Source organism: Oncorhynchus masou, chromosome 30 (genome assembly GCF_036934945.1).
Source record: "Oncorhynchus masou masou isolate Uvic2021 chromosome 30, UVic_Omas_1.1, whole genome shotgun sequence".
In the NCBI taxonomy this organism is placed as follows: Eukaryota; Metazoa; Chordata; class Actinopteri; order Salmoniformes; family Salmonidae; genus Oncorhynchus; species Oncorhynchus masou.
This window is the reverse complement of record NC_088241.1, coordinates 54,816,650-54,835,346: the sequence shown is the minus strand read 5'-3', so window position 1 is coordinate 54,835,346 and position 18,697 is coordinate 54,816,650. Positions and strand designations below refer to the sequence as shown.

Here is an 18,697-nt window from a genome sequence, read left to right as displayed (position 1 = left end):
ACTCTGAAATGGAAACTCCCGTGGAAAGCATCCCCACAACATTCTGTAAACACACATCTATAACCCTCAGTTCAGATGCACTCATTATTAACAGAGACAACACTCAGTTGATAAAATAGATCACATAAATTAAGATCTATAGAATGCAAACAGATATAGGGTAAAGATCAGAGGTCTGGTTGATGGTGTTGGTGTTGGTATGATGTCAGTAGCAGGGAGTAGTGGTAGAAAAGGTGGGTAAACTATGAAGAGTCCAGATGACAGGTGGTAAGTAAGGCTAATGCTCATAATGTGTAGTGTGTTTATTCACCAAATAAAAAGGTGAATAAAGGGGTTTCCCCTGCATTACATCCGAAGTGGGTTCAGACTTATAAAGCCACATAGTCCTTGTTTGTGTTACTATTTTTAGACCTGGAATCTGTGGTTATTTATAGAATGTTGTGATGTTCTAAGAATGCCCCTGATAACACTAACACCATCCCTTCCTGCTGCTGATGATCAAATATCTCTCTGGATCTGATTACGCTCTACTCTGACCTTGGGTGATTATCGTATGCGTGGTCTCAATGTGTCTAGGCCTTATAATGGACTTATGGTGTAGAGCCATGGTTTAGTGGGTAACATTTCCGGCTCTATACACAAGTGCTATTCCCCACCGGAGACCGTGATTCAGTCCCTGAGTCTACCACTCACACTTTGACTCCTCCTAACCTCTTACCCTCTCTGTTTCTGATCTACAGTGCATTCGAAAGTATTCAGACCCCTTAACCTTTTCCACATTTTGTGACGTTACAGCCTTATTCTAAAATTGATCAAATCGTTTTTTCCCTCTTCAATCTATACAAAATACCCCATAATTAAAAATAAAAAACTGAAATATTCAAATATTTACTTAGTACGTTGTTGAAGCACCTTTGGCAGCGTGTACAGCCTTGAGTCTTCTTGGGTATGATGCTACAAGCTTGGCACACTTCTATTTGGGGAGTTTCTCCCATTCTTCTCTGCTTATCCTCTCAAGCTCTGTCAGGTTGGATGGGGAGGGTCGCTGCACAGCTATTTACAGGTCTCTCCAGAGAAGTTCGATCGGGTTCAAGTCCGGGCTCTGGCTGGGTCACACAAGGACATTCAGTCAGTCCCAAAGCCACTCCTGTGTTGTCTTGGCTGTATGCACTGGAGCAGGTTTCATCAATGATCTCTCTGTACTTGAATCTGTTCCTCTTTCCCTCAATCCGGACTAGTCTCCCAGTCCCCGCCACTGAAAAACATCCCCACAGCATGATGCTGCCAGCACAATGCTTCACCGTAGGGATGGTGCCAGGTTTCCTCTAGACGTGAGGCTTGGCATTCAGGCCAAAGAGTTTGATCTTGGTTTCATGGTCTGAGAGTCCTATATGTGCCTTTTGGCAAACTCCAAGTGGGCTGTCATGTGCCTTTTACTGAGGAGTGGCTTCCGTCTGGCCACTCTACCATAAAGGCCTGATTGGTGGAGTGCTGCAGAGATGGTTGTCCTTCAGGAAGGTTCTCCCATCTCCAAAGAGAAACTCTGGAGCTCTGTCAGAGTGAGCATCAGGTTCTTGGTTACCTCCCTGACAAAGGCCCTTCTCCCCCGATTGCTCTAGGAAGTGTCTTGGTGGTTCCAAACTTCTTCCATTAAAGAATGATAGAGGCCATTGTGTTCTTGGGGACCTTCAATACTGCAGACATTTTTTGGTACCCTTCCCCAGATCTGTGCCTCGACACAATCCTTGTCTCAGAGCTCTACGGACAATTCCTTCGACCTCATGGCTTGGTTTTTACTATGTGGGGCCTTATATATAGATATGCCTTTCCAAATCATGTTCAATCAATTGAATTTACAACAGGTGAATTCCAATCAAGTTGTAGAAACATCTCAAGGATGATCAATGGAGACAGGATGCAGCTGAGCTCCATTTCGATTCTTATAGCAAAGGGTCTGAATTCTTATATAAATAAGGTATTTCTGTTTTTTATTTGTTAATAAATTTGCAAAAGAATCTAAAAACCTGTTTTTTCTTTGTCATTATGGGGTAGTGTGTGTAGATTGATGGGGTAAATCATTTATTTAATCAATTTTAGAATATGGCTGTAATGTCACAAAATGTGGAAAAAGTCAAGGGGTCTGAATACTTTTCAAAATGCACTGTATCTAAACTAAAACATATAATTTATGTAAGGTGAATCACCACTCTCCTAAAATAAAAAATAAAGGTCTATGAATGTCTTCATTATGTGTCACCATATCTGTTGAGAATAGAGACCGCAGTTCAGCTACTCATTGACAGCTCAGCTTTAATAGCCTCTCTCTGCACGGAAGTGCAGGGCTTCTGTCTAGAGTTTCTAATGTTGGTTCCCTACGCAGGTTGGATTTCATCACACACAAAAAAAACGTGTACATACACACTTTATCATGCCTACACAGGTTAGAATTCAGGTCCACCTACACAGTTAAAACCAGTGTTTGAACGACTAATTCACTCGCATGCACACACTCACACACACACACATACACATACACTCCCTGTGAGGAGGAAGAATGATGCAATAAGATGTTGTAGGTTATAAACACATATACAGCATGTTAAATCAGCCATTGTCACATGACCCCATGACATGAAACTGAACATGACCTTAATCCTTAAGAGTCCTTTGATGCACCGGTAAATCAATCTAAGTGACATAATACAGAAATCCCCATCAAAATCTGACAATTTAAGATAGAAATACATGACCTACATGAACTACATGACCAAAGGTATGTGGACACCTGCTCACCGAAGATCTCATTCCAAAATTATGGACATTAATATGGAGTAGGTCCCCCTTTGCTGCCATAACAGCCTCCACTCTTCTGGGAAGGCTTTCCACTAGATGTTGGAACATTGATGTCGGGACTTGCTTCCATTCAGCCACAAGAGCATTAGTGAGGTCGGGCACTGATGTTGGGCGATTAGTCCTTGCTCGCTGTCGGCGATCCAATTCATCCCAAAGGTGTTCGATGGGGTTGAGGTCAGGGCTCTGTGCAGGCCAGTCAATTTCTTCACACCAATCTCGACAAGCCATTTTTGTATGGACATTGCTTTGTGCACAGGGGCATTGTTATGCTGAAACAGGAAAGGGCCTTCCCCAAACTGTTGGAAGCACAGAATCATCTAGAATGTCATTGTATGCTGTAGCGTTAAGATTTTCCTTCACTTGAACTGCAAAACAGCACCAGACCATTATTTATCCTCCGCCAAACTTTACAGTAGGCACTATGCATTTGGGTAGGTAGCCACCTCCTGGCGTCCTCCAAACCCAGCGCACGGCGGTCCCGTTCTTTGAACTTGTGTGTCCTACCATGAGAAACCATGAGACATTCCAAAAATCGGTCTTCTATCGAAAACGTCTGTACGTTTTGGCCTACACAAGTGTCAATGGACTCGTCTGAAGGTAACCCATACAAACAAATGGAAGTATGGAGGTAGTTGTGTGCCAATAAAAATAAGGGGTTGAATATGTTCAATATGTGTAAAAAAAAAAATATATATATTTATTTCCTGAGCTTTCTTATATCTCCTGGATATAGGACAGACACTTCAAAACCTTATTCCTTATGATTTATTTTTTGATTGTCTTTTTTGCCATTTATGAATGCATTATTCAATGTGCTTCCCCCTGGACTTTTAGAGGTTAAACTGATCAAACCTAAACCGGATGAACATAACGCAACCTCTGTCAGAAGCTTAGCCTTTAGTCTGAACTGACGTCTAATTGGACGTGTAGAACAGGGCTGCCCAATCCTGGTCCTGGAGGGACGAAACACTTCTGTTTTTTTGGGGGGGGATACCAGGTGAGGGAAATTAACTACCAGGTAGAAACAAAAAACAGAAGTGTTTTGGCCCTCCAAGACCAGAATTGGGCAGCCCTGGTCTAGAAAGTAACCTGGTTGTAATCGGGTGATATGTCTTCTCAACCAGAACACCATTTTAGTACCAGAAGATGATGTCATTATGAAGCTGGACAGAATAGCCATGACATCAACTCCCATTCATTGAACTATTTTCACACTCCTCAGTTAAGATTGTGCCACTCTACTCCCACACTTCTCACATTCCAGTCCTATCTTTCAGTGGAGGGAAATAAGATCATTAACCTGCAGTCAAGGAGGAAGTGGAGAACAAAAGTCACTTTCTCTGGCAGAGCACACACATGAGCAGACCAAGTCCTTCAACAACCTAATAACCCCACTTGCACACCCACAGTTCCCACCTGCCCACCCCCTGCCAATACTTTCCATGGCATTGCTATCACCTGTTGGGAAACTCCAGCCAGTGCCCTACTTAAGGAGCTCCAAATCCCAGTCAGAAAACACTCTCTCTCAACTCCATTGAAAAACACTTTCTCTCTCGCACCCTTTCTTAGTATCTCTGTGGGACCCATCTGAAGATTAGGATGATAAGCTATAGAGTCTGTGTCCTGGCTGCTCTGTTCTCTCTCCTCATCATCACCCTCATTCCCACCACACAATCAGGTGAGTGCTAACACACACATGCTATATATGCTCATGAAACTTAATACAAATACATGCACGCAATGTCTCTTGCTGACACACAGAAAACAAATGCATGTGTTTGTGTGTAGCGGACTGCTGTCTGAAGTTCACTCGGCGTCCGGTGCACTGCCGATGGCTGAAAGGCTACAGCTTCCAAGACATTACTTCCTCATGTGACCTCAACGCTGTCATGTGAGTCGTCCTCCAATCACATCCTAGCACATTGTGTGTAGAATAATGGCTGGTATTTCCTTGACTCCTCTTATCTTCTCCTTCTCCAATGCATTCGGAAGCAAGGAGAGAGGATTCAGGGAAAGACAATTGACATTCAGTCACTGTGGTGTGTAATGTGCGTTGACATTGTACTGTGTTGTGGCAGCTTCCAGAATCGAAGGAACAAGTTTGTGTGTGCCGACCCCTCTCAAGACTGGACCAAGAGGGTACAACGCTGTCTGCGGTGAGTACACTTGTAGGCATGTAAGCGTTGAAAAAAGTTGTGTGTATCCTTGTCTAACTCGTGTGTGTGTGTGTGTGTGTGTGTGTGTGTGTGTGTGTGTGTGTGTGTGTGTGTGTGTTTGTTCATAGCAAGCGTCAGGAGATGAAATCCCAACTGAAGAAAAGGGTCTGAACTCATGTTGCCATGGAGAGGGCTTTCATTACAGAACACCATGTAATACATTATTGTTATAATGTTATATTTTACTGAGACAAACAGCAATATATTTCAATATACAGAGAGATTCATGAAGGTTAAGATGTTTAAATAATTTAATATAAGTGAATATTTTTCATCATATCTGTGATTCTGAGGTAGTTTGAGTTTCATCTCAGTTTGTGTATAATAACTGTATTTATCATCGTTGTTGTTCTGTTTTATAAACAGCAGGTGTAGTATTTATGATACACATGTAGAAACATTAAAACATAGTTTTCACACAGAGTACCACAAAATATGCTTGTGTTGATGTTTCATATCCTCTCTCCAATTGAAGCCAGAGAAAACCTTTTTAACTTTGTATTTCCAAAGTGTCCAAATCTCTATATGAGTTTTACTGAAGTATACTTACTTTAAGCTCAAAGCTATGAAATAGATAATAAAATGGGTATTTGAAATACTGTGTGTTCTACTCTTATTGTATGTGTACTAGGCTACCGGTATGTGACAACATTATAAAGCTAAAAATGCCATTATCATCCACACAAAACATTTAAGAGTGTAGGAAGGGATATCAAACACAGACGCATGCATGAACGGGCCTATCAATGGTATGCTTATTTTTGCTTCCTTGTGTCCTTGTTCACATACCTACGATCTACAGCAGTCACTATAGAGGGCTTGTAGTTGCGTCACAAATCACCTAGCAACCACACCAAGCGCCATGTCGGAAGACCGAAGTCCTCCAGTCGCCCACCTGGCTGGATGAGTTTAGCTACCACCGGAAACTTAGGGAAGTATTTAGTTTTTCTAAAGATCCAGAAAACAGAGGAAGTGGAAGAACCTATTCAACTAAGTAAATAAGTTATATGATCAAAAACGATGTATTATTAACTAGCTTGCTACAGAAACTTAGTCTGCAGTCTAACTCAAATGAGCTGCTAACGTAATGTTCACTAGTTAGCTAACTGTACAAACTGTATAACTAGTAAAAAAAAAAAAAAAATACTGTATAACTAGCTAGGTGAATTAAATATAACCAGCTTGCTAACTTCATTATTAGCTATTTAGCTATCTTGATGTATCTATCGTTGAAACTCCAAATGCATTTGGAAAGAAATGTCACCAAGATGGCATAGCAGTCAGACGTCTTTTGTCCTCCTTGTCGTGTCCCGTGTATATATATATATTTACAACTTTCTTCGCATACCGTTTTACACCTTTTTATATATATTTTTTCTGTTCCATAAACTCATCTTCAAAACACTCTCCTGCAACCCGCCTCACCAATTTATATTTAAAAAAAGAAACTATTATTTACCTCAAATCTGTAATCCTCCATAGAAGCTAACCAGAAGCTAATCCAGAAGCTAGTTAGCTTCTTTACTGGCTAATCGTTAGTATTCAGCTAACCACGGTTAGTGGTCATCAGCTATCCTTTAGCTCGAAAATCTATCGCCTCGGAACATACCGGACCTATTTTTCTCTCCATGTCCCCGGATTTCAACCGCAAGCTCTGGACATTTATACCTGGATCTCGCAGCTAGCTAGCTGCTATCCGTGTGACTATCGGCTTACGTCGATTCCGGAGGAAACATCAATTATTCCGGAGCTAGCCAGCTGAAGAGTTCCATCAGTCACTCCTGGGCTACAATCACCTATCCGGACCCGTTTTACTGCCAACGCGGAGCCCCACCGGGCCTTCACAACTGGACTACCGACATTATCTGCCCGAGGGAGTTATCCAGCTGGCTCCTCCGTCACGACTTTACCTGAACTCCCATCTGCGGTCCGCTAATCGTTAGCTGTCTTATCGGCTGCTATCTGAATAGACCTATCGGACAATTTTTTCTTTTTTTTCTTGGGCCTCTCTAACTATATCTATTTTCTTTTTTGCGAATTGGATTGATCCCCTCTACCACACGGAACCCCACTAATCCTCCCGACGGAAACGCACGAGGTGGCTAAAAACAGACCTCCATCCTATGCTAGCTTGCTACCGATGGCCCGGCTAGCTGTCTGAATCGCCTTGACCCCAACCAACCTCACTACTCACTGGACCCTTTTGATCACTCAACTAAGCATGCCTCTCCTTAATGTCAATATGCCTTGTCCATTGTTGTTCTGGTTAGTGTTTATTGGCTTATTTCACTGTAGAGCCTCTAGTCCTGCTCACTATACCTTATCCAAACTATTAGTTCCACCACCCACACATGCGATGACATCTCCTGGTTTCAATGATGTTTCTAGAGACAACATCTCTCTCATCATCACTCAATACCTAGGTTTACCTCCACTGTATTCACATCCTACCATACCTTTGTCTGTACATTATACCTTGAAGCTATTTTATCGCCCCCAGAAACCTCCTTTTACTCTCTGTTCCAGACGTTCTAGATGACCAATTCTCATTGCTTTTAGCCATATCATTATCCTACTCCTCCTCTTTTCATCTGGTGATGTAGAGGTGAATCCAGGCGCTGCAGTGCCTAGGTCCACTCCTATTCCCCAGGCCCTCTCTTTTGATGACCTCTGTAACCGTAATAGCCTTGGTTTCATGCATGTTAACATTAGACGCCTCCTCCCTAAGTTTGTTTTATTCACTGCTGTAGCACACTCTGCCAACCCGGATGTTCTAGCTGTATCTGAATCCTGGCTTAGGAAGACCATCAAAAATTCCCACATTTTCATCCCAAACTACAACATTTTCAGACAAGATAGAACTGCCAAAGGGGGTGGTGTTGCAATCTACTGCAAAGATAGCCTGCAGAGTTCTGTCCTACCATCCAGGTCTGTACCCAAACAATTTGAACTTCTACTTTTAAAAATCCACCTCACTAAAAACAAGTCTCTCACCGTTGCCGCCTGCTATAGACCACCCTCTGCCCCCAGCTGTGCTCTGGACATCATATGTGAACTGATTTCCCCCCATCTATCTTCAGAGCTCGTGCTGCTAGGCGACCTAAACTGGAACATGCTTAACACCCAGCCATCCTACAATCTAAGCTTGATGCCCTCAATCTCACAAAAATTATCAATGAACCTACCAGGTACCACCCCAGAGCCGTAAACACGGGCACTCTCATAGATATCATCCTAACCAACTTGCCCTCTAAATACACCTCTGCAGTCTTCAACCAAGATCTCAGCGATCACTGCCTCATTGCCTGCATCCGTAATGGGTCAGCGGTCAAACGACCTCCACTCATCACTGTCAAACGCTCCCTGAAACACTTCAGCGAGCAGGCCTTTCTAATCGACCTGGCTGGGGTATGCTGGAAGGATATTGATCTCATCCCGTCAGTAAAGGATGCCTGGTTATTGTTTTTAAATGCCTTCCTAACCATGTTAAATAAGCATGCCCCATTCAAGAAATTTAGAACCAGGAACAGATATAGCCCTTGGTTCTCCCCAGACCTGACTGCCCTTAACCAACACAAAAACATCCCATGGCGTTCTGCATTAGCATCGAACAGCCCCCGTGATATGCAGCTTTTCAGGGAAGCTAGAAACCATTATACACAGGCAGTTAGAAAAGCCAAGGCTAGCTTTTTCAAGCAGAAATTTGCTTCCTGCAACGCTAACTCAAAAAGGTTCTGGGACACTGTAAAGTCCATGGAAAATAAGAACATCTCCTCCCAGCTGCCCACTGCACTGAGGAAACACTGTCACCACTGATAAATTCACTATAATTGAGAATTTCAATAAGCATTTTTCTACGGTTGGCCATGCTTTCCACCTGGCTACCCCTACCCCAGTCAACAGCACTGCACCCCCCACAGCAACTCGCCCAAGCCTTCCCCATTTCTCCTTCTCTCAAATCCAGTCAGCTAATGTTCTGAAAGAGCTGCAAAATCTGGATCCCTACAAATCAGCCGGGCTAGACAATCTGGACCCTTTCTTTCTAAAATTATCTGCCGAAATGGTTGCCACCCCTATTACTAGCCTGTTCAACCTCTCTTTCGTGTCGTCTGAGATTCCCAAAGATTGGAAAGCAGCTGCGGTCATCCCCCCTCTTCAAAGGGGGGGGGACACTCTTGACCCAAACTGCTACAGACCAATATCTATCCTACCCTGCCTTTCTAAGGTCTTCGAAAGCCAAGTCAACAAACAGATTACCGACCATTTCGAATCTCACCATACCTTCTCTGCTATACAATCTGGTTTTAGCGCTGGTCATGTGTGCACCTCAGCCACGCTCAAGGTCCTAAACGATATCTTAACCGCCATCGATGAGAAACATTACTGTGCAGCAGTAGTCATTGATCTGGCCAAGGCTTTCGACTCTGTCAATCACCACATCCTTATCGGCAGACTCGACAGCCTTGGTTTCTCAAATGATTGCCTCGCCTGGTTCACCAACTACTTCTCTGATAGAGTTCAGTGTGTCAAATCGGAGGGTCTGCTGTCCGGACCTCTGGCAGTCTCTATGGGGGTGCCACAGGGTTCAATTCTTGAACCGACTCTCTTCTCTGTATACATCAATGATGTCGCTCTTGCTACTGGTGAGTCTCTGATCCACCTCTACGCAGACGACACCATTCTGTATACTTCTGGCTCTTCTTTGGACACTGTGTTAACAATCCTCCAGGCAAGCTTCAATGCCATACAACTCTCCTTCCGTGGCCTCCAATTGCTCTAAAATAAAAGTACAACTAAATGCATGCTCTTCAACCGATCGCTGCCTGCACCTGCCCGCCTGTCCAACATCACTACTCTGGACGGCTCTGAATTCAAATACGTGGACAACTACAAATACCTAGGTGTCTGGTTAGACTGTAAACTCTCCTTCCAGACCCACATCAAACATCTCCAATCCAAAGTTAAATCTAGAATTGGCTTCCTATTTCGCAACAAAGCATCCTTCACTCATGCTGCCAAACATACCCTTGTAAAACTGACCATCCTACCAATCCTCGACTTTGGTCATTTACAAAATAGCCTCCAATACCCTACTCAACAAATTGGATGCAGTCTATCACAGTGCCATCCATTTTGTCACCAAAGCCCCATATACTACCCACTATTGCGACCTGTACGCTCTCGTTGGCTGACCCTCGCTTCATACTCGTCGCCAAACCCACTGGCTCCATGTCATCTACAAGACCCTGCTAGGTAAAGTCCCCCTTATCTCAGCTCGCTGGTCACCATAGCATCACCCACCTGTAGCACGCGCTCCAGCAGGTATATCTCTCTGGTCACCCCCAAAACCAATTCTTTCTTTGGCCGCCTCTCCTTCCAGTTCTCTGCTGCCAATGACTGGAACAAACTATAAAAATCTCTCACTGGAAACACTTATCTCCCTCACTAGCTTTAAGCACCAGCTGACAGAGCAGCTCACAGATTACTGTACCTGTACATAGCCCACCTATAATTTAACCCAAACAACTACCTCTTTCCCTACTGTATTTATTTTATTTATTTATTTATTTTGCCCCTTTGCACCTCGTTATTTTTATTTCTACTTTGCACATTCTTCCACTGCAAATCTACCATTCCAGTGTTTTACTTGATATATTGTATTTACTTTGCCACCATTTGTCTTTACCTCCCTTATCCCACCTCATTTGCTCACATCGTATATAGACTTGTTTCTATTGTATTATTGACTGTATGTTTTTTTTACTCCATGTGTAACTCTGTGTTGTTGTATGTGTCGAACTGCTTTGCTTTATCTTGGCCAGGTTGCAATTGTAAATGAGAACTTGTTCTCAACTTGCCTACCTGGTTAAATAAAGGTGAAATAAAACATTAATAAAAAATTTGTAGCTCGCAAACAGCTATGGAAGAGGGTGAAATTATTAGTTAGCACTTCCAGCTGTCAGAGACGGGAGAGTAGGCTACTCTGGATAGGGCAGGTAACTTTGTGGGAAGACATAAAACAATTCTCCAGTTCCAGTCCCTAGCGATAAAAACTGAGGACAGAGATATACAGTGCAGTAGTCAGACCCTTTGACTTTTCAAAAATTGTGCAAATGTATTAAATGTGACATTTCAATTTTAAATGTTTACCTAAGTATTCAGACCCTTTACTCAGTACTTTGTTGAAGTGCCTTTGGTAAGCTGGACACATGACATTTTTAACAATGCTTTTCTTCTGATACAAACTAGTTCATTGCATCCGCGGTGGAGCCCAGTTTCATAATATTAGCATATGTCCCATCTGTTTGCCATAGTTTTTAAGTAATCATGAAAAAACAGACCTTATTTTAGGGCATTTTTCACCCTGCCAGCTCCTATTAGTTCTATCTGCGCACAGTGGCACCAACTCGCCTTCCGAACGTTCAATTCACAGTTTATTGCTGTTCTTCACAATGCCTTGCTATGCTATTGTTGGCAATGAGACCTGTCCACGTTGTTTGTAGTTAAAATGTAAACAAACAAAAAATTACTCCTGGAACTCTGAGGTCGTCCCATTGTTTACTATAGGGAAATACAGGTATGTCTGTCTATTTTGCCAAATATTTCGCAATGTGTATATTTAGATTTTTCCGAATTGGACACCATTTTAAACATGAGAATATCCTCTTTCTAATTGTGTAAGGCTGGGCAGCGTACTCCATTGTCATCAAATGCTAACCCAGAAATACCTTTTGCCCTTGGAAAACTGAGCTCTGACCATTGTTTTCCTCCAGTCAAAACAGCCTTGCGAATGTATCGATTGCATTGCTATGGGATTGCGCTAGTCTTCCAGCTTTAGCCAACGTTCTTTTATTATTTTTCAGCCTTGGGTGAATTTTGACTCGTTCTATTATTCAGACTATTTTTGGCAGCGATTACATCCTAGAGTTTTCTTGGGTATGATGCTACAAGCTTGGCACACCTGTATTTGGGGATTTTCTCCCATTCTTCTCTGCATATCCTCTCAAGCTCTGTCAGGTTGGATGGGGAGCATCTCTCCAGAGATGTTCAATCGGGTTCAAGTCCGGGCTCTGGCTGAGCAACTCAAGGACATTCAGAGATGTGTCCTGAAGCCACTCCTGCGTTGTCTTGGCTGTGTGCTTAGGGTCGGTGTCCTGCTGGAAGGTGAACCTTCACTCCAGTCTGAGGTCCTGAGTGATCTAGAGCAGGTTTTCATCAAGGATCTCTCAGTACTTTGCTCCGTTCATCTTCCCCTCAAGGCTGACTAGTCTCCCAGTCCCTGCTGCTGAAAAACATCCCCACAGCATAATACCACCATGCTTCACTATAGGGATGATGCCAGGTTTCCTCCAGACGTGACACTTGGCATTCAGGCCAAAGTGTTCATTCTTGGTTTCATCAGAACAGAGAATCTTGTTTCTCATGGTCTGAGAGTCCTTTTGGTGCATTTTGGCAAACTCCAAGCGGGCTGTCATGTGCCTTTTACTGAGGAGTGGCTTCCATCTGGCCACTCTACCATAAAGTCCTGATTGGTAGAGTGCTGCAGAGATGGTTGTTCTTTAGAATGTTCTCCCATCTCCACAGAGGAACTCTGGAGCTCTGTCAGAGTGACCATCGGGTTCTTGGTCATCTCCCTTCTCCCAGTGGCACCCTCTACGAGGGTCTTCAGTCCGCTGCGAGGGCCCCGGACTATAACTATAATCCTATAATTTCTGTAACTACAACCTAAAACTTCTTACCTGGGAATACTGAAGACTCATGTTAAAAGGAACCACCAGCTTTCATATGTTCTCATGTTCTGAGCAAGGAACTTAAATGTTAGCTTTCTTACATGGCACATATTGCACTTTTACTTTCTTCTCCAACACTTTGTTTTTGCATTATTTAAACCAAATTGAACATGTTTCATTATTTATTTGAGGCTAAATTGATTTTATTGATGTATTATATTAAGTTAAAATAAGTGTTCATTCAGTATTGTTGTAATTGTCATTATTACAAATCAAATAAAAAATTGGCCGATTAAACGGTATCGTTTTTTTTTGGTCCTCCTATAATCGGTATCGGTGTTGAAAAATCATAATCGGTCGACCTCTAGTTCAGACCCAGGACCTCGAGCTTAATGATAAGCTTGGAGGGTACTATGGTGTTGAAGGCTGAGCTATAGTCAATGAACAGCATTCTTACATAGGTATTCCTCTTGTCCAGAAGGGATAGGGCAGTGGGCAGTGCAATGGCGATTGCATCATCTGTGGATCTATTGGGGTGGTATGCAAATTGAAGTGGGTCGAGGATGTCAGGTAAGGCGGAGGTGATATGATCCTTAACTAGCCTCTCAAAGCACTTCATGATGACAGAAGTGAGTGCTACGGGCCGATAGTAATTTAGTTCAGTTACCTTTGCTTTCTTGGGTACTGGAACAATGGTGGACGTCTTGAAGCAAATGGTGACAGCAGACTGGGATAGGAAGAGATTGAATATGTCCGTAAACACTCCAGCCAGTTGATCTGTGCATGCTTGGAGGACGCAGCTAGGGATACCGTCTGACCCAGCAGCCTTGCGTGGGTTAACACGCTTAAATGTCTTACCCACGTCGGCCACGGAGAACGAGAGCCCATAGTCCTTGCGAGCAGACGGCGTCAGTGGCACTGTGTTATCCTCAAAGCAGGTGAAGAAGGTGTTTAGCTTGTCCGGGATCAAGACGTCGGTGTCCCCAACGTGCCTGGTTTTCCGTTTGTAATCCGTGATTGTCTGTAGACCCTGCTCCATACGTCTTGTGTCTGAGCCGTTGAATTGCGACTCCACTTTCTCTGTACTGACGTTTTGCCTGTTTGATTGCCTTACGGAGGGAATAATTACACTGTTTGTATTCAACCATATTCCCAGTCACCTTGCCGTGGTTAAATGTGGTGGTTCACGCTTTAAGTTGAGCGAATGCTGCATTCTGTCCATGGTTTTTGGTTTGGGTAGGTTTTAATAGTCACAGCGGGAACAACATCCCCTCAACACTTTCTGGTGAACTCCCCGTGTCCGTGTATTCGTCAATGTTTTGCTCAGAGACTTACCCGGAACATATCCCAGTCCGTGTGATCAAAACAATCTTGAAGCATGGATTCTGATTGGTCAGACCAGCATTGAATAGACCGTAGCACGGGTACTTCCTGTTTGAATTTCTGCCTATACAGAGGGAGGAGCAGAATGGAGCCGTGATCTGATTTTCTGAAGGGAGGGCGGGGGAGGGTCTTGTAGCCATCATGGAAGGGAGAGTCACAAAGGTCGAGAGTTTTTGTAGTGCGACTACTACAGGCAATGTGTTGATTTAACTTCGGTAGCGTTTTCCTAAAATTTGCTTTGTTAAAATCCCCAGCTACAATACATGCTTCCTCAGGATATGTGGTTTCCAGTTTGCACAAAGTCCAGTTTAGTTTCTTGAGGGCCGTCGTGGCTCGAGGGGGGATATACATGGCTGTGACTATAACCGAAGAGAATTCTCTTGGTAGATAATATGGTCGTCATTTGATTGTGAGATATTCTAGGTCGGGTTAACAAAAGGACTTGCGTTCCTGTACGTTATCACAATCATATTAATCATGAAACATACACCACCACCTTTCTTCTTTCTGGAGAGTTCTTTATTCCTGTCTGCCTGATGTACTGAGAACCCAGCTGGCTGTATGGACAGGGACAGTTTATCTGGTGAGAGCCATGATTCTGTGAGAGTATTTTACAGTCCCTGGTGTCTCTCTGGAAGGAGATCCTCGCCCAGAGCTTGTCTACTTTCTTATCCAAGGACTGAACATTAGCGAGTAAAATACTAAGGAAGCGGTGGATAGTGTGCACGCCTCCTGAGTCCGGCTAGAAGTCCACTCCAAATAACTCTTCTCCGCCGGTGACGTCTTGGAGCGGCCTCTGGGATAAGTTCAATTGCCACGGGGGGTACGAACAAAGGATCCAATTCAGGAAAGTCATATTTCTGGTCGTCATGCTGGTGAGTTACCGCCACTCTGATATCCAAAAGGTTTTTTCCAGCTGTATGTAATAACACAAACAACTTTCTGAGCTAATAATGTAAAAAATAACACACAAAAAAAAACTAAATACTGCAAAGTTGCTTTGGATCTAGAAGCAGAGCTGCCATGTCTGTTGGCGCCATCTTCTTCATTATGGGATGTTGTGTGTAGATTGATGTGGGGAAAAAATATAGACATTTTAGAATAAGGCTGGACAAAGTTCAATTACTGTTTAACAGATGCCCCGCCTCACTTTTCTCCACACACTGAGAAAAATCTAAATAATCAGATGTGTTATTTTTTGGCCAATACATGCAGCTTTTTGTTTATAATGCACTGTCCGCTCTCCCTTGAGGCTTTCCCAAATTGATGCCTAAGAGACCAAACAGCCTCAGATCGCGCTCAGATCATGTTCAAGCCTAGGATTGGACAATGAAACACACACACTCGCACCTGCAGACGACGTGCAGGGGGCGGGGGGTCCGTTAATGATAAGGGAATTGTATGCTTAAAAGTAATGATTAGAATATTCCACCCTGAAACCATATAATTGTATGACATTTATTAGAATCATAAAACTACACTGCTCAAAAAAATAAAGGGAACACTTAAACCACACAATTTAACTCCGAGTCAATCACACTTCTGTGAAATCAAACTGTCCACTTAGGAAGCAACACTGATTGACAATAAATTTCACATGCTGTTGTGCAAATGGAATAGACAACAGATGGAAATTATAGGCAATTAGCAAGACACCCCCAATAAAGGAGTGGTTCTGCAGGTGGTGACCACAGACCACTTCTCAGTTCCTATGCTTCCTGGCTGATGTTTTGGTCACTTTTGAATGCTGGCGGTGCTCTAGTGGTAGCATGAGACGGAGTCTACAACCCACACAAGTGGCTCAGGTAGTGCAGCTCATCCAGGATGGCACATCAATGCGAGCTGTGGCAAGAAGGTTTGCTGTGTCCGTCAGCGTAGTGTCCAGAGCATGGAGGCGCTACCAGGAGACAGGCCAGTACATCAGGAGACGTGGAGGAGGCCGTAGGAGGGCAACAACCCAGCAGCAGGACCGCTACCTCCGCCTTTGTGCAAGGAGGAGCAGGAGGAGCACTGCCAGAGCCCTGCAAAATGACCTCCAGCAGGCCACAAATGTGCATGTGTCTGCTCAAACAGTCAGAAACAGACTCTATGAGGGTGTTATGAGGGCCCAACGTCCACAGGTGGGGGTTTTGCTTACAGCCCAACACCGTGCAGGACGTTTGGCATTTGCCAGAGAACACCAAGATTGGCAAATTCGCCACTGGCGTCCTGTGCTCTTCACAGATGAAAGCAGGTTCACACTGAGCGCGTGACAGATGTGACAGAGTCTGGAGACGCCGTGGAGAACGTTCTGCTGCCTGCAACATCCTCCAGCATGACCGGTTTGGCGGTGGGTCAGTCATGGTGTGGGGTGGCATTTCTTTGGGGGGCCGCACAGCCCTCCATGTGCTCGCCAGAGGTAGCCTGACTGCCATTAGGTACCGAGATGAGATCCTCAGACCCCTTGTGAGACCATATGCTGGTGCGGTTGGCCCTGGGTTCCTCCTAATGCAAGACAATGCTAGACCTCATGTGGCTGGAGTGGGTCAGCAGTTCCTGCAAGAGGAAGGCATTGATGCTATGGATTGGCCCGCCCGTTCCCCAGACCTGAATCCAATTGAGCACATCTGGGACATCATGCAGCCAAACTTACCCTAGTAAAACTGACTATCCTACCGATCCTCAACTTTGGCGATGTCATCTACAAAATTGCTTCCAACACTCTACTCAGCAAACTGGATGCAGTTTATCATAGTGCCATCCGTTTTGTCACTAAAGCACCTTATACCACCCACCACTGCGACCTGTATGCTCTAGTCGGCTGGCCCCCGCTACATATTCGTCGCCAGACCCACTGGCTCCAGGTCATCTACAAGTCCATGCTAGGTAAAGCTCCGCCTTATCTCAGTTCACTGGTCATGATGGCAACACCTACACATAGCATGCGCTCCAGCAGGTGTATCTCACTGATCATCCCTAAAGCCAACACCTCATTTGGCCGCCTTTCGTTCCAGTTCTCTGCTGCCTGTGACTGGAACGAATTGCAAAAATCGCTGAAGTTGGAGACTTATCTCCCTCACCAACTTCAAACATCTGCTATCTGAGCAGCTAACCGATCGCTGCAGCTGTACATAGTCTATCGGTAAATAGCCCACCCAATTTTACCTACCCCATCCCCATACTGTTTTTATTTATTTACTTTTCTGCTCTTTTGCACACCAATATCTCAACCTGTACATGACCATCTGATCATTTATCACTCCAGTGTTAATCTGCTAAATTGTAATTATTCGCCTACCACCTCATGCCTTTTGCACACAATGTACATAGACTCTCTTTTTTTTCTACTGTGTTATTGACTTGTTAATTGTTTACTCCATGTGTAACTCGGTGTTGTCTGTTCACACCGCTATGCTTTATCTTGGCCAGGTCGCAGTTGCAAATGAGAACTTGTTCTCAACTAGCCTACCTGGTTAAATAAGGGTGAAATAAAAAATTAATTAAAAAATGTCTCGCTCCATCCACCAACACCACGTTGCACCACAGACTGTCCAGGAGTTGGCGGATGCTTTTGTCCAGGTCTGGGAGGAGATCCCTCAGGAGACCATCCTCCACCTCATCAGGAGCATGCCCAGGCCTTGTAGGGAGGTCATACAGGCACGTGGAGGCCACACACACCACTGAGCCTCATTTTGACTTGTTTTAAAGGACATTACGTCAAAGTTGGATCAGCCTGTAGTGTGGTTTTCCACTTTAATTTTGAGTGTGACTCCAAATCCAGACCTCCATGGGTTGATAAATTTGATTTCCATTAATAATTTGTGTGATTTTGTTGTCAGCACATTCAACTATGTAAAGACAAAATTATTTAATAAGAATATTTCATTCATTCAGATCTAGGATGTGTTATTTTAGTGTTCCCTTTATTTTTTTGAGCAGTGTATAATCTGATGATGTGTGTAGTTTTAGTCAGGATTAGAACAAGGACCTTTTGTTCCTTTTTAGTACGTAAGCAGGGTGCAAGTGTGAAACAGATGATAAGAGGAGCTATCGACAGACAAGTTGTATTACTGTGTTCCTTACAGGACATTCTTTCTCCACCTGTGGAGGAGAGAAACTGTTAGGCTTGCAGAAAATGATGAAACATGTTGCAGATTAAAGAAACAATGTATCTGTGTAGTGGAAAAAAACAGACTGTCTGAGCAAGGCGTAGTTTACGATTTGAACTTGTTTGTGTGTTATAAAGACTGGTTTTGTATTGTGGACTTCAGAACGTTCTCGGGAATAAACTGTACTAGCCTTTTGCATAAACTGAGTCTTTGCCTAATTATTATTAAACCCATGGTTTTACAAACCCCGGGGATTGGTCAAAGCTATTGATTGTTAGTGATTATCATTGTGATTGAACATTCTCGTGACAGCTAAACAGTGAATCAATTTTGTCTGGCCTATGGCTGTAATTTAACAAAATGTGGAAGAGGGAAGGGGTCTGAATAATTTCAGAATGCACTGTAGCGATAATATTCTGGGCTGTCT

General features: G+C 43.7%; 1 protein-coding gene across 1 annotated transcript; it reads left to right on the top strand.

Annotated features, from left to right (window-relative positions):
• The first annotated feature begins 4,360 nt into the window (after window positions 1–4,360).
• ccl20b (chemokine (C-C motif) ligand 20b) lies at window positions 4,361–5,659 on the top strand. Its single transcript, XM_064949914.1, has 4 exons — window positions 4,361–4,531; window positions 4,642–4,744; window positions 4,932–5,009; window positions 5,138–5,659. Exons 1-4 carry the CDS (start codon window positions 4,453–4,455, stop codon window positions 5,178–5,180), a joined length of 303 nt encoding a protein of 100 aa, XP_064805986.1. The 5' UTR covers window positions 4,361–4,452; the 3' UTR covers window positions 5,181–5,659.
• Window positions 5,660–18,697: the final 13,038 nt, after the last annotated feature.